The sequence below is a fragment of the Drosophila obscura genome, unplaced genomic scaffold (genome assembly GCF_018151105.1).
Source record: "Drosophila obscura isolate BZ-5 IFL unplaced genomic scaffold, ASM1815110v1 contig_1, whole genome shotgun sequence".
In the NCBI taxonomy this organism is placed as follows: Eukaryota; Metazoa; Arthropoda; class Insecta; order Diptera; family Drosophilidae; genus Drosophila; species Drosophila obscura.
Window position 1 is genome coordinate 8,559,846 of NW_024542679.1, and position 22,711 is coordinate 8,582,556.

Genomic DNA, 22,711 nt, shown 5'->3' on the forward strand with positions numbered 1-22,711 from the left:
AAAACACTGCTGCTGCTGTTGCTGCGGTAAATGTGAGTGTGTGGTGTGTGTGTGTGTGTGTGGGTCCTGCGAGGACTCTATACAAATAAACCATTTGGTTAGGTAAAACGAAACGAAAGAACAATAGGCCCTGGAGGAAGCCGCAGCAGGAACTCGACCTCGTCCTTCTTCCCGTCCTTTCCAGCTGCTGCAGCTGTTGCCGCGCGCTTGTTGTGTGTGTGTGTGTGTGTGGTTGTGGACTGGAACGATCATTCCCGTGCCTAGGCGTGTGTGAGTGCACAAAATTTGAGCAAATTCCGTCCGCGAATCCGCAAATTGCCATCCATTTCTGCACCAACGGAGCCAGCCACACGAGAGAGGAGAGCGACAGAGGCAATAGAATCGAAAGAGAATGCTCTGGGAGGCCCTCTGACATTTCCATCATCTTCATCATCTCACCCCTCTGGAGGAAGAGCGCTGATACCGTCTCCCCACTACTCGCCTCGCCTCGCCTCCCTCTGCTGCTGCTTCGCTGCCGCTGCCGCTGACGCTGCTTCTGCTGCTCTGTGGGTGAGTACTCTCAAAATATTCGCGGGTAGAAAGTTGTTATGGAATACCATGAAGCTGGAGTGGGAGTGGAAGCGCTCCCTCTGGGTGGGGGGCAGGTCATAGGTGTCTCTTTCTCTCTCTCTCTTGCTCTGTGGTTGCCTGGCGTCGCCTTGTCGTGGTTTTAAGCTGGGTATTGTAGCTCTGCTTTTTAGCAGACATTAAAAGGTCAGGGCAAGCCGACCCCCGGGGCTTCCGTATTGTGTATCCTGGGCACGTCCCGCGCGCGCTTCATTATGCGTGTTGCAAGCACTTGCATGACATCGTCGATAATCGATTTCGAAGCGACAAGGCAATCAGGAAGAGGTGCAATTGTCAATCAGCCAAGTCAATCAGTGGTTTGGCCAAGAGCCGGTTAGTGTTTAGCATAGTCATGATTATGGGGAGCGGACGTTGCAACCGCTATTCCATAATGCGACACTTTTGCGGAGCTCTGGCGCTGTGGCGCTGTGGAGCAGTGGATCAGTGGGGGGAGCCATGGAGTTGGCGGAGTAGCGACTCCAGGAAGCCGCTAATTAAGCTTCAATTAATGCAGTTTCCGCTGAGCTGAGAGTCGCTACACTTTCCCCCCTTTTGGTTTATGTGTGACACATGCCCCTATCATACGGCCGCCTATCAGCCACTTTCCAATTTTCACCAGAGCAACAATAGTACTTAATGTTATCTAGCGACTGCATTTTCAAAGAACTCCCTCAGACCACGCCCTTATCACAGAGCCCGATAACAGGCCTATAAATGTCCGATTTCTGCCAGCCCAATCGCTATATGTACGAGTATTGTACAGACTCGTAATATATATACTCGTAATTCGCGATAAACAAGTTTTAAATGTGCGAAATTTAGCAGTCCGGCCAGTTCTTTCAGCCGAAATGTTGCTGTATATAATATATGGTATATGTACATACATACATATGTGTGTCTGGGGAGGTTCTTTTGTGCCACATTCAAGGTCAGTTGAACGCCCTGCTTTAGGGCTTATTTGATCTGAAAGCTTTTCTGAAACCAGAGCAGATGAGCCGCGGCTCGGCTTACGTCGGACAAAAGGCAGGCCCTCATTGCGTTTCAAAGAGAAAGGATAGAACCTCCCTGGGCCTTGGGCCTGGGGCCTGGGGCCTGGAACCTTGCCAAAGTTCTCGAGACAACACACAAGTTGACAATGAGCGAGGCCCTCAGGCGAGACTTGGTGGCGTCTCCAGCTGCCTCCTTCTAGCTGAAGTAGCAGCAGTAGCAGCAGCAGCAGCTGCTCTTTGAAGTATTGTTGCCGCTTTCTGCCAGTCGGGTTTCTCGCATTGGCTGGCTTTACGATTGCCTCCAGTCATGCCCGACAACTGTGCTCAGAGTCTCTGGTCAATGGTCAAGACTGTCTGTGGCCCGACCCGCCCCACCACATGCCGCAAATCTCTCCATAATGGAGAGTGTCATGTGGCGCATGCCGCTGAAAAAGCGCTGCCAAGCGTGAAGTACACCACACCACACCACTCATTGTTTTTGCCAGAGACCAGATTCGAACAGAGTCGGGCTGGGCTCTAGATATACTTACTACAGGGGGGCATGGGCATCGCATCTATCAGGTATGAAAAATATGTGTATTATGGCATGTCGTAAAAAGCCATTTTCTTGATATCCCAAGCACTTAAAGAGCAGCCAGTGGCTGCCATGAAAAACCCAGACCCAGACTCGGATGCACAAAGACTTTCTCTGCCATATGACAAATAATTTCAGTAGTTGGCGGAGTAATTGCCAACGCAATGAGTTGTTGATTAAGCCAAAAGAGCTCCGGAAAGAGAGAGGACGGAGGGATGGATGGAGGGAGAAATGCTAGTCACCATTTCATTCCGGTTCATTCCGGTCTATTCGAGTTCGGTTGGATTCGGTTTTAGACCAGGCCAATGAACGATTCAACGCCCGCGTCAACTTAAGAACTCTAAAAACAAATCAAATTTGTCGCAGACTCTGTTTATTTTTTTAGCAAATTGAAAAAATCATCACTGGGGCTTCGCATTGCTTCATGTTTAGGAGGAAGAAAACTATTCAGAACTCTGACGAATGAGAGTAAAAATATCTGGGCCTTTTCTTAGTAAACAAAGTCTGCCGATCACTAAAATAATCTCTCTTCGTGTCTGAAGATAAAAGCCTGCCACAAAAAACTAAACCCTTTCAGATCGATCGTGGTTAATGGAATGATCATATGATATATTTATATGGCTCGAGCGTTTTCTATAAATGATATTACAAATAGCAGAAAAATACACCGATAAATATCAGCCTTGGTTTTTTTTTCAATTGGTTAAATTAGTCAATTTTGAATAAGTTCAGAATATTATATCGGGTCATAAATAGATATATGAAAATGTATTTTTTTAATGTATTTTTTCGAATTTATTTTCCCCTTTATTGGGCCTGAAACTACATCTGCTGTTGCCTAATCTCCTCCTGCTTCAAGACTTTGTTTCAAATGCAAAACGAAACTTTTGCGTGCCGCCAAAAATTGTTTATAGCTTGCGGCATCATCCACAAAAGCAACAACAACGAAAACAACAACAAAAACATCAACTGTTAAATCAACAACAATCCATGGATCCAGCGATCCAGAGGCAACTTCAAAAGCGATTCAGTCGGCCGCTTCTTCCTGCTCTTTGCTGTTGCAAAAGCATTGCCATGCCCAATGCCCAGAGAGAGAGAGAGAGAGCAAGTCGAATCCCAGTGCCGCCGATCCCCAATGCCCAATGCCCCAAAAGCCGCGCTCGTGACAGCCATCGCAGCCCCGCCCTCGCCCCTTGGCCGCCTGGCCGTTCTTCTTCGATTCACGAAACATGCGGCAGCAACGCAACGGAGGAGTTGCTGCCCCCAAAAACAAATTGAAGAAAGACTGCGAAGGCGGAGGGAACAGGAGGGGCAGCAACGGAATCGGCTAAAAATTAGAAAATCATGCTTACAATTCTCTTTGCCGTTCTGTTCTGTGTGCATAATGCGCGATAAGTCGGCAGGTGCAACATACACAAAACGAAAACACCAACACACCAGCAGCAGCACACCATTGAAGCAGGGCCAACATACAGAGCGAGAGGGAGTAAAAGGGAGTGAGGGAGAGAGAGAGAGATGTGGCATAGAACCCGGAAGAGTCAAATATTCCCCTCCGAAAAGTGAACAAGTCGCCCAAGAATCCCACTCCCAGTCGCAGTCGCAGTAGCAGACCCACTCCCTGCCCCAATCCCACAGACATAAACTGTGCGCGCAACTTGCAACTGCAACACATTATAGCCGTGACTGCGAGGGGGCTCCCCTTCCCTCCCCACCCACTGCCCCTGCGACAACGACTGGGGGCTTGGCTGCAGATGCGGGCCAGCCAGTGGCAGGCGGCAGCTCGATTGTAATTCGCGGCACAAATGTTTCACTTCATTGGAGTTTCGTGGATCGTCGCCAGAACAGGAAGTGCTTTGACAAACAACAAACGGGAATATATCGGGGCGTAGAGTGTACCACTGCACGCCCAGGGGCGTGACCAGGGCCCACGGGTCTGTCCACCTGTTCAGAGGCAGAGGAAGACTCCCACGACATACGGTTCAATAGCACATCAATTGACGAGAGTTGTCGCCACAATCAACCATCCAAAACATTTAGTTCCATTGAGTTCTGGCTTTGGGTACTTACCCCCCAAAAGGGGTACGGTACTGCTAATCCCCCCTGTCATCCACAGTTGAAATAAATTGCTATAAATACCCCGTTGTATATGGAAATAAATTGTTTCCAATGCAACTGCCACAACAGACAGCAAAACCGTGCGATGTATGCAAGTGAACGTATGTACTTCCCTGTGAGCATATGACACAGATAAACCGATTGCCAGGGAGCTGGGGATCGCATAAACAACCATCCATATGTTGTGCACTGTGCACCGTATGTCTACAGTGCGTTTCCCAACCATAAGCTTGACAGCCGATTGACGCATGCTCATTCCACAAATTGTTGGAACAGTACCAGCTGACAAAAACCAACAGGGCTATGTCCAATGTTCTACGGTATATTTGATTGATATTTCTCATATCTTATCAGTATTTCCAGCGGCACATACGAATCACGTAATGGCAGCAAGCTAGAGGCTGCATACAGCCTTGATCAAACAAAACAAACAAAAAACACATTCAATTTTCAGTTATATTTCTCGAGCTATGTGAGCAGTAAACTCTTCCCAAACCTAAGAGCATTCCCTGTCTCTGCTCTCTTGAATTAATTTTTAAGAATGATGCACTGATTTTTATGAAACGCACTGCATATATGCAGATTCATGTTGGAATTGTGATGCGATGTGTCTGTGTATGGGAACACATAATTGAGGAACAAATTGCGAAAGCAGTTCCCAGAAAACCGCTTGACCGTTAATTTGCGGAATTCCCTATAGAAGAACACTTACACATATATATCTATATATATATATATATATAGTATGGTAAACCTTTTCGTGATCCTGTTGCCCATGAATGGGATACGGAGAAAGGTTGGTGCTACCTGCCTGTGTGTTCAGCTGGCAATAAAAGAGAAAACTCTTTGCTCAGGATTAATCGTAGATCGAAATCAGGTATATCTTGATTTTCCCAAAGAGCGGAAGAGCCTGCCTCGTCTCGAAAAGATGCTAATGTGTGGCAGGCAGGAGGGAGGTGTCTCCACTGTGGCGGTGCGGCTGTTGACTGACTCGTCCAGAGGCAGCAGAAGACATCAAAGGCAGCAATTAGCGTGGAGCCAAGCGCTAAGCCATTTCCCATCTACGCGCGTTTTGCACTCGTCTTTGCAATTGTTGCTTGCTTGCTGAGTGCAGCAGCAATTAAGTTGCCATTGCCACGACACTGCCACGATCGGAGCAGCCCTATTTTTGCTCCATCAAGCGCTTTAATCGAATTAGGTGCTATGCGGAGGAGCAGGAACCGTCCCGGGCCCACTGGCAATTGAGAGCATCGTCCATTGATTGGAGTTAATGTGCCGTGACGACTGGCCCTTGAAGGGTTTCCAGAGGGTCTGTTCTCCAGGCGGGCAGTACATCGCTGCGTGTGGGCGCCTTGAACTATCCGCAGACGACATCCGACATTACATCTCTCTCTCTCTCTCTCCCTGTGTATGCAGTTGCCAGTCAGTTGCCAGTTCCCGCCCCTCGCTCTAGCTGTGGCATAGAAGTGACAGTGGCGACTCCGATAAGGCGTTGCGGAACGAAACGAAACGAGTTTCTCCCAAGCTTCGCAAACTTGCATCTTTCACTGCCAGGGCCGCTCGGATCGATTCTGTGGATATTACCCGCTGTCTGCGGCTGTCTGCTTTCAATACATGTACATAGTATGTATCCAGTAGATACATTTTGTGTGTCTACTCGCATCTTTGTGGCTGCAGACATGTGTCTGCTTATGGCTTTGCCTCTGCTTCGTTTCATTCCAGGCCCTAGTGGGGCCTCCACGCGGCAGCCACTCAGAAGCACTCCCCATCGTCGCGTTCTCAGCGCCTCCACATTGTGGCAGCCTCAGCGCCTTCAAGTGGCCTTCATTGGACCGCTGTCGTGTCTTGGGGTTGGGTTCGGGGGTCGGGCCTAGAGCCTGCTCCTTAACGTCTCTTTAAAGTCCACTCGAGCGTGGCCCGAGTGCCGCAGTGCCGCCTAAGACAGCCTTTAACATATCGTAAAACAAGGTCGTTTTCAGGATTCAATTCTGTGGCTGGAAAAGGTGGAAAAGACCAACAAACCGGTTGGCACTCTGCCATAACTATTCGCCTGCGAGGCACACACTTCTACCAGCATTCATTCGCACACAATGTGTGTAAAGTGATTCGCTTCAAATGAACTTGCAATTATCTGAAAACTGGAGCAACTTCACGAAGTTGATTCTCCCTTCGCCATCTCTCTGCCCATCTCTCTGCCAAAACAACAAAAATGAAATGATGAAATCTCCCAAATTTTGGGCAAGTCTCTGGGAGATCGCATAACAACATGACACTAATGACGAGTGTGTCTCGTGCAGAAGCGTCTCCCAGTCTCCATTCAAAGGGGGTGAATATTTGATACTCTTCCAAAGACGAAGCTGAATTCCTGGTTCCTTGTGATGAAAGATGGCAATCTCATATGAAAAATACTCGTACTCGTACGATGGATGCGTTAGAGCGCCAACTCCCAGGCGAATCTCTGGGACAACAATGTGGCATACGAAATTGGTTGCGAATTTGGAAAGTTCCGCAATAATGGCCAGGCCACGAGAGTGTCTCGGCTGTGGCACAACCAAAACAGTTGGGTCAATGTGCCCAAAGTGCCACAGAGATGCGTTGACAAACGACACTGAGAGAATTCACCAATCAAATCAATAATATATTCTTAAACACCAAATCGGGAACAAACTGTGTACAACGCAGCAAATTTGGGAACATTCATTGATTTTCCATGGCACAAAAAATCCTTTCGCTATCTTAAATAAATAAACTTGAAAATACAAAATTTTAGTTTCAAAATTAAATTTAAAAGAGAAGGAACATGTGAGTCGCTTTTCGGGACTTGACTCTACTTATACCCGCACTCAGTCAGTATTTACATTTTTGAGCTTATAATTTTTTAGAATTTTAGAGTTACAAAAAAATTTATTAATTATGTTATATATTATACAATTTTTGACCATAGTGGATTGTTATGAAAAATGTTGACTTGTTGAATAGATTGCCTTTCGTTTCAAATGACACTAAGAAAGAATATTAGGAATAAGTAATATTTCCAATTGGATTTATATTAAATCTTTGTAGAGTTGTAAGTTCTCTCGGTTCTTTCTCGCATGTTTTGCTCTCAGTGTACGAGTGTTTTGGCGATGAGAGACAATGAGACTCCTCATAACTTATTTATGCCCCCAGACTCAGACTCAGACACAGACACAGCCCAGGCGCTGCGGTGTCCCAGTTCTGTTGGGTGTTCGGACAGGTGTTGCGGTGTCGTGTCGGGTCATGTCTCTTGCATGTGAACTAGTTCGAGTCAATCACAGCCTTGGGGGCCACATCCACATCCACTTTCCCGGCCACAGAGCAGTTGCGCCCTGTCCGTCGTCCTTGCCATCTGCCCGAGCAAAACGGATCCATGTTGCGTGCAAGCGTGCAACTTGACCGAATAAATAAGTTGAATTGTGGCCGAATCTGTGGCTCGGCACGGGATGAATACTATTTGAGTACCTATTTTTGCATTCGGGGAAAAGGTCGGTGGCATGCAACTTGTTTGTATTTCGCACTGCAAGGGGGGGGAAATGGGAGCGGGATGCGACCGAAATGCCAGCATCCCAAAAATACGCAAACGAAATGTGGGTCGCCCCAAGTGAATCACTCACGAATCACGAATCACACTCACACACATACTCATCCTCTCACTCCTTCTTCTCCTTCTCTCCACCACAGTGGGCGAGCGAACGACCATGTCTGCCACTCTCTTCGACATGGCTGCGCAACCGGAGGAACAGCAGCAGCAACTGCAACTGCCACTGCAACAGCATCTTCTGTCGGCTCTCGAGGAGCAGCAACTGGTGGATGGACTGGCCTGTCTGGAGCTCAGCGAGGGCATCACAGTGACCAGCAACTGCGACGGCAGTGACAGCGGCCTGGACGTGGCCAGCAGCTGCTGCCTCTCACGGGTGACGCTGCAGCGAGGCCTCAGCAGCACCAGCGGTGGCTACAACAGCAGCAATGGCCTCGAGGATATCTACGACAGCTGCGAACTGAAGGTCGTCTCCACCGCCGCAGTGGAGCTGGCGCCCAGCGAGACCGGCAGCGAGAAGGAGTCGCCCCCAAGTCGCCGCACCAACACCAGCAACAGTGCCGTCAAAAAGAAAGTGGCCATGTTCGAGCCGGAACAGAACGCAGAGAGCGCCGCCACCCCGCGGGCACAGCCACTGGAGCAGCTGCGCGGCAGAGTGGCCAATCTGAAGCGGGCCGTGAGCTTGCCCAGGAACAGTGCGGCGCCTCCGTCCCCGGGCACACCTACAGCCGGCAGCCGGGAAAAGGCACGGCTCTCGTCCTCGTCCTTTCGGGTGCCGACCACGCCCACGGCCACACCCACATCCACGCGGCTGGCTCGCCCCCAGAAACCCGACACGCTGCCCAGCGCCCTCAATCGGGCCCAGTCCGTGCAGCGGCTCGCCCAGGTACAGCGAACCCCGTCCCTCAGTCGGGCACGAACGCCGGGCACGCCCTCCGACGACGGTCGCTGGCCAGCCAACCGGGGGGCCGGCGGAGCACGTCGCGGAATGTCTGTGACCCCGGAAGTGAATGTCAGTCGGATGAGGGGCAGTCCGGCGCCGGGGGGCACTCTGCCGCGGCGTCGCAAGCAGCAGTCCGTGGAGGACTTGACGGGCGGACGGCTCTCCAGGAGCAACTCGATCAGTCGAGCCGCCGCCGCCGCGGTGGACGCCAGGATGACGTCTTCGGTGATGGTGGTGCCCACGAGCAGACGGAGCCTGGCGCCGGCTACCGCCAAAGTGAACTCGCTGCGGCGTCCCCTGCAGGCGGTGCAGGGCAGGACGAAGATCTACCACGAGACGGCTGTGCAGACGGCGCTTACCAGCGAGGATCTGGAGCAGGTGCTGGGCGGGGGGCTGCTGCAGACGCGAGCCCTGGACGCAGTGGAGCAGCGGGATCAGAGCAGCCAGGCGGAGCCAGACCAGCGCGACTTTGAGTTGGAGCAGCTGCGCCAGGAGGTGCGCCAGCTGAGCGGCAAGCTGCAGCGGGAGCGGGAGGAGAAGCTGGCCATGCAGCAGGAGCTGCACCTGAACACGGAGCGGGTCATGGGAATGCTGGAGCTGGCCCGCGTGGTCAGCGCCAGCGCTGGGACGCCCACTTCCGAGGACAGCAACGATGGCGGCGGCGGCGGCGGCCACGACAGCCTCCTGATGCTGGAGTCACAGATCCAGATGAGCGGGCACGAGCTGTTCGAGCGCCAGCAGGAGATTGGCCAGCTGCGGGCGATGTGCCGCAGCCTCCAGCTGGAGATGCGCCGCTCCCTAGCCACGCAGCAGCTGCTGCTCCAGGAGAAGGCGGCCATCGAGCTGGAGTCCAGCGAGCTGCAGGACTTCTTGCAGCACGAGAAAGCCGCCCAGTGCGACGCGCTGCGTGAGCTCGAGGCGGATCACCAGGCGGCCCGGGCCCAGCTGGCGAATCGCGAGGAGGAGGCCAAAGTGCTGCGCGACGAGTGCCGGCATCTGGTCCGGCTTAACGAGCAGCGGCGCCAGGAGAACCGCCTGCTGCAGACCAAGTACGCGGCCCTGGAGACCAAGTCGCGGGAGTTGATCCACCAGCAGAATGCATCGGTGGCAGGCGCCTCCACAGCCCTCTCCGGCCTGCACTCCCGCCTGGACGGGCTCGTGGAGCAGCTGGTCTACTCCTACAGCATATCCGAGCAGGATTTGGAGGTAAGTCGACCACAAACCTGACCGTTCCTATGCCAGTTCTAACCATCTCCATTTGGAAACTCTTCGCAGGACATCCGCTTCCAGGCTGAGTCCGAACAGGTCCACAATGGCATCCGGCCCAACGGACTGGATCTTCCGCTTTGTCCGGCCACCGCTGGAGAGGCCATCCACACCCTCGTCCTAGCCAGCGATGGCTCACTGTCGCCGCAGCGCAATCAATCCTTCATAGCCGCCGTCATCGGTGCCATTCGCCAGGCCACCACACACTCTGGCAAGCGTCTCTCGCTGCGTCAGGCGGGAAAGCGCAATGGAGGAACAGCATCAGGATCAGGAGCAGCAGCAGCAGGAGGAGGGGGAGGGGGAGGTGGAGGTTCCACTCAAAACGGTTCGGGAACAGCAACAGCAACCACGGGCCACGAGCAGCCTGGCGAAGATTCCGACTCTACGGAAATGCTGGACTCGGAGACGGAACCCTGCCTGCTAATGATGGACAATGTGCTGGAGGATGTGGTCCATCCGGACTCCCACTCCCACAACATGGTCTCCTCCTGCACGGGCATGATATCCCAGATCGAGCTGCCCACAGAGCTGATCAGTCAGCAGAATGGAGGCGACGACTCGCTGCAGCAGCTGTCGCAGGCCATCACCAATCGCCAGCAAATGGAGCTGCACATGCACAAGATCAGTGCACTTCCCATGAAGTAAGCAGTCGTCGCTATCACACTGCGTCTCACTATAACAAGCTTTAATTGCTTGCATGGGTTTGATTTTGTTTGGTTTATTTGCAGTCCTCGCGATCAGTGCAACACGGAGGAGCTGAGCTGCCACGACTCGCTCGCAGAGCTGCCGTCCCTGATGGAGTACAGCACGGCCCAGGCAGTGGTGGATCAGGTGATCGAGGTGGACACGCTGGTCACCAAGTTGCTCAAAGTCCTGCGACTTGTTCAGCTGGACAACGACAATTGCATCCAGCAACTGATTGTGGACAAGTGAGTGGTGGAGATTGTGTTTTGCTGGGACTTGGGCTTGACTGATGTGGGATCTGTGTTGTTGTTGTTGCAGGAACAAACTACAACAGCATAAGGAGGACATGCTGGAGAAACTAAAAGACTTGGAGGACGTTAATCTGAAGCTGCAGGACGAACTCATGGATGCCACACAGGAGCTGATGATCAAGGGGAGCGACCTGAGCGGAGCCAAGGCCGAGATGCAGCGCCATCGCAACGAGATCGACGTAAGATTCTAGATCTTGTTTGAATGGATCCTTTTTTTGTGTTGCGCATCCTTCGAAGACATTTCTATATATATATCGTTTTTCGTTCATCGCCAGATATATACGCGTATATATTTTCATAGTATGTTACAAAACAATCTCTCGACCGCGATCTTATTTTACTTTACCTTACTTTACTTTACTTTATTTGGAATCATTTAGTTTTAGTTGTAGTCTTAATTCGAAATAAATCACTTGGCTTATTTATCTCTTGTGTTCGGCTTTGGCTTTCGCTTTGGCTTCGAGTTGAGATCTACTTCGTATATAATTTGTTTTAACCTTGTTTCCCATCATCACTCAATCATCTCGCCATCAACCACACACCACACGACATCGATGGCAGTCACAAGTCAAGCTCAAAAGCGCACTCTTTCGTTTAAAATGAAACCCAGTGACCCAGAGTCCAGAACTAATCAAACTAATTGCAAACGCTAATCCCTCAACCGGCCAGCGCCTCAACGAAGACATCTGCACGCTGAGCACGCTCTGCAGCAGCTACAAGAAGCTGTCGCCCACCACAGAGTTTCCGCCCATGCGGCTGCTCTCGCCAACCAGCCAAGAGACCGAGCAGGGCGATGTGGCGGGTATCCTCAATCTGCTCAAGATGTGGCACGCTGGTGGTCAGCTGCAAGATCCACGCCTCAGCAGGTATCTGCAAACGGTATGTGGCAGCCAGGTGAGAGTCATTCAACCCCACATATATAATTCCCATTCCAGATCTATTCAACAAACATTTTTCTCTGCCATTCGACAGTTATCGAATTTGCCGCAGGACAACAACAATGTGGAGCGGCTGAGGATCTACGCCAACCAACTGGAGCATGTGTCGCGAGTGCTTGAGGATGGCCTGCCGCTGGAGCTGCACACGCCGCTGCAGCAGTTGCGGCAGGACATGGAGATCGTCAGGCGCAACGCCAACTGGACGCATCTGCTGGATCTAAGCGGCGAACCTGATCCCAATGCCAATGTGGATGTGGCCTCATCGTCGCAGTTGCCTTGAATCGTGTCAAATTGTTGTTAATTCTATAGCTATTGCCAGTTGTTTAATATTACATTACATATTGTACGTAGATAGTCACAAATGTTTGCGTCCATCACCAAACTCCAAGCAAAAATGTAGTTCTAAACGTTTTAGCCCCCTCCAATGGTGGAACTCTTTTAAGGTAACAAATATTGTTGTACAAGCTGCCTGCAGCAGTGCCATATGTAGCGGTTTTTGCTGATGGAATCCGTTGCTGTTTCCAGTACAGGCGTCCCATTGAAAGTATTATGGGCATGCCAGCAAGGAATGCATTAAACCTTGTTCCCAATTTTCAATTCTAACAAGTAAAAAGCAGATACCCTGATGAGCTCATGTCGTTTGTATTGCCAGCAACGTGATGCGTGAAAAGATGTTTTATCAACTTCGTTTTATCCGATAGCAAAGATTCCTGGTGAACTCTCCATCCGTGTCCATTTTCCACTGGGCAATGCAGTAGATATCCAAAACAAACTCCCTGCCATTATGGCCATAAGTCTTAGCTCTGATTTTATGTAGATATTTCTGCTTTAGCATAGAGTGGCGTAGAGCAGGTGAAACTCCCTCGATACGACTTTGAAAGCAAGCTGTTTGTTTAATACACGTACAATAAATAAGCATAAACTAAATACATGCATACATATGTATGTATGTATGCATGTATGTATGTATGTATAAAATAAAAATCAACTATGAATGAAAAAACAATTTCGCAAAATTTTTGAAATCCCTTGAAAAATGGTAAGTACTTGCTAGATAAGTCTATGGATAATAAGTACATCATATATGTATGCATGTATGCTGTGTATATATATATATATATATAGAGTAATATATATTGTATATATGGTGTATTTAGTGCGTGGAGGGGTGGGGGGAATACAGCTGTCCTCTGGTCGCCGTTGTCTTCCCCTGTCTTTTGTGTGTGTTGTGGGTTGCTCTGTCTTTACATTTACAAATAATCTCACAATGTGGTGTGCTCCTCATCTTAGCATCCTAGAAGGAGGGCTTGCTGCTGCCCATGCTGCGGGCCGGCAGGCTGTTCGTCTTTGCCGTGGGGTTGTCGCGAGCCTGCGAATGCGCCACCACAATGCTGAGGCACTGCACCCACTCCTCGGCATTCTTGCCGTCCTTGGGCTTGAGTATTAGTGTCTGGTCGGCGGTGAAGATCTCGAACGCCTTCGGTATATTGCGTGCCCCTCGCGACACCTTTACCGATCGGATCTGGTTCACATCGATGCTCTCTCCACCGCTCTGAATCGAACCGAACCGAATCGAAATAGAAAAGAAATTCAAACGGAATTACGATCCGTTCTTGTGGGGATTGCATTGGCGATGCACTTACCGATCCCTTGCATGAGAGATGGGCGCCGGACAGCGTGAAGTAGCGCGTCCGCCAGCGCCTGAAGAGCCGCCACTTGCCCTTCTTCTCCTTCAGCTGGCCCTCAATCATGGGCTGGTTGCTGCCGTTGAGGAAGCCCACCGCCTTGTCCGGATGATTGCACAGGAAGCAGCCCCACTGGTACTCCAGTTCGTTGCAATTCGGATTGGATTTGTCGGTGATGGATACCTCGAACACATCCAAAAATCCCGAGTGCCGCAGCTCATTCACAAGTATCTCGCGGTCCTGCAATTACGTCAAGGATTATCATTTATAAGCGAATCTCCGCCGCAGCTGTGTTCTGGGACCCACTTTGACCTGCGGAAATTGGCTGGTGACCAGCTCCGTGAAGCTTCTGTTCTCGCACTTGAGTATCTGCCAGATGTTCTTGAGATTGCTGATGCCGGACTCGCGTGTGCTCAGCACGCACTTCTCCTTCACCTGCAATGGGTGCAATGGCGTGATTAGATCTGCGGATTGTTGGGTGTTTTTTGGGCCACTTACAAAGTGCCGCACTTGAAAGTCCAGGAACATCATGTGTATCCAGGTCTTGGGGTTGCGGGTGCGCATCGTGAAGCATGTCTTCGAGTAGAGGCAGTGGGGACCGCGTATCTGGCAAGCGAAATGCAGCTTGGCCACCTTCTTCGTTCGTCGCTCTGCAAATTCATTGGAAACTGTGTGATGTGTTTGTGTGTGTTTGCATGTGTTTGTGTGTGTGTGGGTGTGTGTGTGTGGGTGTGGTGGTGTGTAAAGATGGTCAGAGATCGAGAGAGGAAGTCACAGATTGTAGCACAAGCCTTACCCTCGATGCTGCAGCGCGTGGGTGGTGGCAGATGCTGCGAGACCTCGTCCATGTACGACTTGATCGAATTGAAGTTCTTCTCGCAGAACTGCTGGACGGGATCGCGCATTATCTGGTACGGCTCGAAGGTGCTCATCCTCTGGTCCATCACACTGTTGGCATTGAGGAGGGTCCGGCTGGTGTTGTCGCTGCGGCGCGGCGCCACATTGGTGGTGGGACCCGAGACAATCACTTCGCTCTGCAAAATGTCAGTCAATCATTAGCTGTCAATTATCTGCTGCATGCTTTGCACTTACATTCCCGTTTACGGGTAGCTTCATCACCGACTTTGCATTGCCGTTGCCGTTGCCGGAGGATGCGGTGGGCAGTGCTGGCGAGGCATGGTGCACGGACACCGCATTCTGCGGCTGCTGTGAAGGGGCCGCAGATGCAGATGCAGCCGCTGCCGCTGCTGCTGCTGCTGCTGCCGCCGAGGCTGGAGGTATGGAGATCGAGCCCACCGACTGATTCAGCGCATCCGTGCTGTACTTCATCAGCACCGTGCTGGAGTTGAGCAGCGTCGAGGGCCCCTGCGAATGGGGCCGCACCTTCGATGGCGACGTGGTGACAGTCACCCCGCCGGAGGTCACGGGAATCCCGTGCTTGTTGTGGCCAGTGATGACCACGTTGTTGCTCAGCGGCGGCACAGGCGTCACCGGTGGGTTGCTGAACGTCGCCGGTGTCTTGGGCGTGGCGCCCGACTGCACCACAACGTTCCCGTTTGAGCTGCCGCCGGGCTGTTGGCTTATCTGCGAGTTGCTCAGCCGCGTCATGCTCTTGTGGAGGCCCCCGACGGAGCCGCTGGCCACGTTCAGCCGCGTCACGCTCCTGTGGGTGTTGCTGGCGGGATGCAGGCGGCCCGTGCTCCGCGAGTCGCCCAGTTTCACGCGTCGCGTGTAGCCCGCGTGCTGCGGAGTGGGCGTTGGCGTCGATGTGGCGATGGGCGCACAGATTGGAGCCGCACTGGGCGTGGCATTGACGGTGCTGCTGCTGCTGCTGCTGCCGGTGGTGGTGGCCGTCTGTTGGATGATCGGTGCGGCAGCGGGAGCTCCTGGCTTCAGCGGGGGACTTGGGCTGGAGCTGGTGCTGGTGCTGTTGCTGGTGCTGTTCAGGCTGACAATGGTGACGCCGCCGGAGGTCTTGTTGGCGGATGCACTGCCCACATCCTGCTGGGAGCTGAGTGCCGCGTTCTTCTGCCGCACGCAGGCCAGCACCTTGTCCGTGAAGAGCACCGGATAGGCCGAGCACAGCCGCGTGGCCTCCTGCTGCAGCAGCGCCTGGGTGGGCAGGTGCTCCAGCACAAAGTCGAGCGCCTGCTGGGCGGTCTCCTTGCTGCCGATGCCCGCGTTGGTGAGGATCTGGGCACACAGCGTCACCGTGCCGGGGTTCGTCTTGGCCGCCAGACGAAGCTGCTCAAAGTGGTCGACGAGCAGGTGGGGGGCGTGCTGCGAGAGCTTGAGCAGGATCGGCATGGTGATGCTGGAGGTGTCGCTGTCGAGCAGGAAGCCGCACAGCTGTGGCACGCACTGCTCCAGCACCTCGGGCGACTTTTGCACGATCAGCAGGTAGAGCTGGAAGACGGCCATGCGCTCCTGCGGATCGCACTGGGGCAGCAGGGGCATGAGCAGCGGCGCGTGCGGTGTCACCGCCTCGGGCGAGACCTCGTACACCTGCGAGAGGACGCGCAGCAGTCCGTAGTTGCCGGAGAGTATGGACTCCATCACGGACTCCGTGTGCGGACTCAGCAGAATGGCGTGGTCGATGGCCGCCAGCGACAGGTAGCTGGCCAGGTTGCGCGACAGCTCCTTGTTGCCCTTCGGCAGGAACTGCACGGCAATGGGCAGCGCAATTTTCATCAGTTCTTTCTTATCGTAGTTCTGTTTGGGGGTTCGATGGGAGTGGATTAGTCTTATGTGATCAAAGGGATGTTCTGCGCGCCACTCACTAGAAATATGCTTGAGATAATGTCAGCGGCGATCTTGGCATGCGGCGGCTCCTCCTTTGTGGCGCTGGAGGGCTGCAGGTTCCACAGCAGGCAGGTCTTCAGCAGTTCGACCAGGGCGGCACAGTAGCGCTCCGCACTGCGCGTCTCCCGGATGCAGGACAGCACCCGCGTCACACAGATCTCCACGACGCTCTGGTCGTTGTTGTTCTTCACGTAGTCCGCATGCGAGATGATCGGGCTGATCTCCGATAGCTGAAAGCGAGTGCAAGGTCAGGGATCAGGGTTCAGGGTTCACAGTAGATGCGTGTCTGCAGATGGACCTACCACCTCCGTTATGTCGTCCACAATGTCCGCATCGGGCACGGAGAAGAGATCCCCGGCCCGGGACAAGTCGCGCTTGGCGAGCACTTTCGTGAAGAGGTCGTGCATCTCGTGCGGGGTTCGGTGCGCTGCAGCTCAGCTGGGGCAGGTGGCTTCCGGGAATGGAAATGGCTGCTGGTCAGTCAGTGGCCCTCTTGGCCAGCGGTGCCTCATCTGTGGCAGCTGCTGAAAGTGAAACGAACTCCAGTTAGTGACTGGGACTTGGCTCTTGTTTATTTTAGTCGCGCTGCATTTCTTTTTTTCACTGTCACTGTCTCTCTATGGCGGACCGGACCGGCTGACTGGCGCTGGCTGGCTGACTAGCGCTGGCTGCCTGGCTGGCCCATTGCCAAAGTTCAGGCGCCTACGGGCAGCAACGTTTTTTATCTTATCGGTCGGCACTCGCGCGAAATGCGCGAACTAGTCCAAGTATAGCGGCCCCCCTAAGCCCCTGCCGGGACTGCCCAAATATATCCAGAACATTTCTGTTTTGTGTTTCTATTCTGGCGTAGGTACCACATAAAATAGTTGTATAAATATAGACGTACTTGCTGCATTGTCTGGTCTTAGCTGAGGTATTAGCTGGATTTAGACAGATGCCCTTGCATAGCTTCTGTTTCGTGTGGAAGGGGTGCGACAGCAGCATGATATGATCCTATCTTTAAAGCACTCAATAATGGGTATATCTTTCGGACAGCAATCACATATCCAATTCAATGCGAGGGTTCTGTTGTTTTGTTGCGAGTAAATCTGCACTGAGTCTGCACTTTCTGCCACTGCACTGCACTGCACTGCACGGGACTCGTACGAGTGATTCCACGAACTGAATGGAATTCGTTTTACTCAAATATTTCCGTTCTGTTCTGCTCTGTTCTGTTCTGTTGTGTTGTGTTTGTGTTGTGTTCTGTTCTGTTCCGTGGGGTTTCCCTCTAACGCTGTGTTTGTCCACACTTGCACTTGGCTCAGTTGTTTGCTCTGATAGCAGCACAAGCAGTTGGCCAGTGACGTCTTTGGGCCTTAGGCCTGGGCCTGGGAATGTGGCTTAGCCCAAGCTGTAGCTCGGATACGGATTTTGATTAGATGCGCCAAATTCCGTTGAGGGATTAGCCCCGACTTAACGGATCACTGGGGAATTTGCTTGGTGGCCAAATGAGTGGGCGCCGCAGCCGAAGAGCTGACAGCGAGAAAAAGTCATTTCTTGTCTGGCACTGCAGTCGCAGTCGCGCCATCAAGGAAGCGATGCCAACGTCAACGCCAACGCCAACGCCTAAGTTATTAAATTTTCAAATAAAAACCAAAAGTTGCATAATCCATAGAGAGGCCAGGCGATGCCATGCCATGCCATGCCATGCCAGGCCAGGCCAGGCCAGTCGTCCGTCAGGCAGCGCTGCACGCGAATTGCAGACGGTCTTTTCTTGTCTTGGGTTTGAGTTTGAGTTTGGTTCGGGCCTGGGACAGACATTTGCTTCCTGGAAACCGGGACAGCGACAGAGAAAGAGACAGAGACAGGGACCAGGGACAGGGACTGGCACTGGCACTGAGACAGGGTAAGGAGACAGAGACAGAGCCAGAGACGTAGCTCTTTGGGTTTCGTTTTGGTTTTCCTTTGGCTTGTGGTTGTTGTTGTTGTTATTTATGGCTCATTCGCGCTCAGGTTGCAGCACCAACAACAACACACAAAAACTGGTTAAAAAATAAATAAAGAAGCAGCAACAAGTCGCAGCAAGCAGCAGCAGCAGCAAGCAGCAGCAACTCTGAGCGCCCCGAGAGAAAATTAAAAGAGAAATAGAAACACACATATGTACGTATGCATGTATGTATGTATGTATATGTGTGCGCATATGTATGTATATATGTATGTATGTATGTATGTATGCACGAGTGTACGAGGTATACTCGTAAGTAATGGATGGGATGGATGATGGCGTTGGCTAAAACATAAACCGAAACCGGTGCGGCAGGTTAATACACACGAAGCACGGACCACGACCACGATCACAGACCACGAACCAAAAGCCAACAGCCAACAGCCAAGAGTGCGGTGGGGGCTGTGTGGAGGGGCGCAGACGCAGACACAGACTTAGACTCGTAGCTCAAAGATTTTGGAGACACGAGTGGAAACAAAGGCTGTGCCAAAAAGCCAACACAAGACTCGATTGGAGGTTCCATAATTCGCTGGCTCGATCTTATTTGCATTGCCCCCCAAATGGCAGGGGTCAATACCTGTCCGTCTGGCTACAGCAAAATGGTAACAACTTTTAAGCCTTTTAATTAACAGTTGTGTGTGTGCGAATGACTTAATTTCCATTCCGATCGGCAGATCGGCAGATCTAAAGACTGAAAGATCGGGGGACAGAAGACAGAGAATGCGTAACAGTATCCGTGAGCCAGGGCTCCTCGGGCCAACCAGGTGGCAAGGCCCCTCAGGCCTTACTCTCCTTGTATGGGTTTTCTGCGAAGCCACCTCCCTGCCCGCCCGAAGTCTCACATAACCGTCACACCGGTCGTATACGTATTCCGATACCACGCTGGCATTCAGCTTTTCCGAGTCGCATTGCGTGCAGTGCATTGCCAGTGTTTTGTTCTTGTTTGTGCATTCTTTTGTCACAGTCGCTGCTCTGAAATACCTGGCCAGCGGACAGTTGCTAGAATAGAGTCGACCAGAGGAGCGTCAAGTGTCTCTCGATCGCCTGCAACGGGCAACCGACTGCCCAGAGATCTGGCGACTGGCGCGACTGCAATTACCAGTCAAAGTCTGCCTCAAGGGGGGTAGGGGAGGCTGGGCGGGTTATTTGGCGGATGGCAGTCATAGAGCTGGCCGCAAAGCACCCAACTAGTACGAGTATTAGTGGCCGCTGTTGTGTCTGGAAACCCGTTTTCGATATTGCCTTTTTTTCGTCCACCGAGCACCAACGGGCCACCCTACGCATGCGCGCAGACAGTCAGCGTCCCCGTCATCGTCATTTCTGGCTGGATTGGTACGATAATATATTTGTCTGGATGCTGAAATCTGGGTTGCAGATGTCATCAATGGATGATTGGTTTCTGGTTGTATGTTGAGTATGCGATATTGGGGATTAAATGGTTCTTGTTCCAGCAGCTCCCTGGTATCCGTTCGCTTAGGGGTAATCCAGTAATGATTGTGTTTAAAGCAGCTATCGTTGAGTTGATACAAACAATTACCGAATCACAGAAGATAATGCAATTTAGACAATATCTGAAGCAGTAGGATAGCACTGGGCACTGGGAACTGGGCTAATATTTGCGTTTTTTTTTTATCACCTGTGGATTTACAACTTCTCTTTCTAGTATCTCCCCTGAACTAAAGACAAACATACAAAAAAAAAAAAAAAAGAAAAAAAAATATATTTTATTCGTCTGGCCCCTCTCTCTCGATTGCTTAGGAGCGGGGCTGCGAAAAGTAAAGACAACATCAACACGGTAATCCGAGAACCAGAGAATGGGTTCGGTTAGGCGGATAGGGTATATACATACATAGGGGATAGCGATGGGGACACGGGGATGGGTGATAGGGGGGGATGGGGGCATGGTTGAAAAATGAGCGGCGCGTGAAACTTATTAATGAAAAGTGCCGCAAAATAAGAAATCGCTACGAATTAGCACAACAACAGGAACACACGAATAACATGGGGGAATATATTCTCATACATACATATATTCCCATCCATACTCAAACACACATACATATGTATGTACATACATATGTATATATATGTATGAGTATTTTTTTTGGCAGATTTGAATGAAGGCTTTGGGGCACGGTTGGAGGAGCTACCTGGGCTACCTGGCTGTCTGAATTGTGTCCACGATGAAACTGAATTTCAATTTGAGCTTTGAATTTTGGATTTTGAATTTTGGATCCGTTCACAGCCTCAAACAAACGGTAAATGGCCGAAACTTACCGAATTGCATCTGAGGCTGGCAGACAGCTGGCCATATCAGTGGTGCAACAAACTGCTGGAACTGGTCGAAGTAGCTCTCCTTCTCCTTCTCTCTCTCTCTCTCCGTCTCTCTCTCTTTCTTTCTCGCTTTGCTCTGCTCTCTTTGTGGCTGGTTGAAAAGGTAGAAAATGTTGCTGTTGCTGTTGGCCAAGTCAGCCGCACAGCCGCTCTCGCTTTGGGTGTAGTTCAATATTAATTTAATTGTTACTGCTGCTGTTGCTGCTGTTGCTGCTGCTGCTGCTGGTGTTGCCGATAAAGCAGAAAAAAACTGGGTATTGTCGTTAGTGTTACTTATTTTTTTTAGGGCCTTGCTTTGTTGCAGCGCCAGCGCATTGCTTTTTATGCAAATTTTCGTATATTTTGTTGGCGTATATCTTGAATTATTTGTTCTTTATTGGAACTGGCACTGGCACTGGCACTGGAACTCCTGATGTGTGAGTGCGCCAACGCTGCCGTTGTTTTAGCCACAATGCCCTGCGTTCCACTATGCCTGATTTGATTTCTTTGTATTTTTTGCTAATCACATTTTGTTAACACACACACACACGCGCACACAGGCGAACACACAGGCGCACACGTACAAAGAAAGCGAGCAGCGAGCGGGGCGAGGCGAGGCAAGCCGAGGTATAGACCAGACCCACCGACGCGACGACGACAGCGAACGAGCGAGCGAGCGAACGAACGAAAGACAGCTCGGCGGTGCGCGTTGGCCAAACAAACGGCGTTTAGGCCCAAACGTTGAACCGGGAATGGCGAGGCCTCAGCAGCCCAATTGTCTGACTTGGCTCCGATCGCTCCGATCTGGCCATATATCTGCTCTTTTGGCCGCCTCTCTCTTGTTTGTTTTGCACGATCGCCCATGGTGTACCTATGCATGGTAGGGTAGGGCTCACTCAGCGAGCTCGCTCTCTTTCTGAAGCACATAATTTGCTGCTGGCAGGGGGTCCCACACATCACTCAGTCGCACGGCAGTGGAACTACAGGGGCGGACATAGCACGGCAGTGGAACTACAGAGAGCGGAATGCCCGTACCTAATGTTATTATATCATGATCGCCCGCTCTCAGCGCACTCTCTCTCTCTCACAGTTTCTGGCCACCTTTATCGTCTCCTGAAGCGATGATACCCTTACTTCCGTGGGTAGAGTGTGTGGCATATTGGTTCTATGGGAAGACTATGGGAGATAATTTTTTAGGATAATTCCTCATGAACAATATGATAAATTCATATGATAAATACGTGTGAATAATTCAGCAGCATGGCTATATATATATGGGCTTATGTACATATATATGTATATAAATCTTGTTAAAAAATTATAAATAATTATAGTGTACCTTATTATATTCGCATCCCAGACATGCGTTATTTTGACTTAATTGAAGCGAAGCACATTTTCATATATATGTATATATAAAGGGTATCATATCGTCGATCCTACGCAGTTTGCTTATTTTTCTTTTTGCCCACACAAGTTTATCGCCGTTTTGCTTTTGGCCTTTCATTCATAAACAAAAAAGCGAGCCTTGTTGTTGGTGTAAATGTTGCTTGGATTCGATTCTGTTCTGCTTCGGCTTCACCTGTTGCGCGGCGGCGGCCCGAGCGCTTGGCCTCATGTTGCCAGACAGCACTGAGATTTGTTTGTGTTCCTTAAGAAATAAGATATACTATGTCGTTAATTCGAATAACTATAGAGCGGTGGGTAACGTAGTTTTGGGTACACTTCAAAATAAAAAATGTGACAAACAGAAAGTCCTATGAAAAGTCAAACATATAAGTAATAAATACATAGTTTTCTGTTCAGAAATTCCACATTTCTGAATATAGTAATAATCAAGTAATTATAATTAAAATAATTCTCTGTCCGATGCCATTTTCCGCCAGCAGTTTTTGCATTATTTTTGTGAAGCGGCCCACTGTGCGACTGCTAATGTCGCCGGCTT

The 22,711-nt window shown here is 51.1% G+C and overlaps 2 protein-coding genes across 4 annotated transcripts; one reads left to right on the forward strand and one right to left on the reverse strand.

The window, feature by feature from the left end:
• The first annotated feature begins 20 nt into the window (after positions 1 to 20).
• On the forward strand, positions 21 to 12,955 carry LOC111070461. Of its 3 annotated transcripts, none has more exons than XM_022361004.2 (7): positions 21 to 549; positions 7,984 to 9,989; positions 10,059 to 10,690; positions 10,778 to 10,978; positions 11,052 to 11,223; positions 11,714 to 11,938; positions 12,017 to 12,955. In XM_022361004.2, exons 2-7 carry the CDS (start codon positions 8,001 to 8,003, stop codon positions 12,260 to 12,262), a joined length of 3,465 nt encoding a protein of 1,154 aa, XP_022216696.2. In that variant the 5' UTR covers positions 21 to 549; positions 7,984 to 8,000; the 3' UTR covers positions 12,263 to 12,955. The 3 variants fall into 3 exon arrangements, with proteins under 3 accessions (XP_022216696.2, XP_022216697.2, XP_022216699.2); XM_022361005.2 differs by having other exon boundaries at positions 11,714 to 11,923; XM_022361007.2 differs by lacking the exons at positions 11,714 to 11,938; positions 12,017 to 12,955 and adding an exon at positions 11,606 to 11,691.
• LOC111070462 (protein melted) lies at positions 12,632 to 21,533 on the reverse strand. Its single transcript, XM_022361010.2, has 9 exons — positions 20,731 to 21,533; positions 16,772 to 16,990; positions 16,448 to 16,699; positions 14,760 to 16,379; positions 14,464 to 14,701; positions 14,166 to 14,317; positions 13,974 to 14,102; positions 13,626 to 13,907; positions 12,632 to 13,534 (listed from the first exon to the last, which is right to left on the reverse strand). The coding sequence occupies exons 2-9, from the start codon at positions 16,874 to 16,876 to the stop codon at positions 13,277 to 13,279; spliced, it is 3,036 nt and encodes a 1,011-aa protein (XP_022216702.2). The 5' UTR covers positions 16,877 to 16,990; positions 20,731 to 21,533; the 3' UTR covers positions 12,632 to 13,276.
• Positions 21,534 to 22,711: the final 1,178 nt, after the last annotated feature.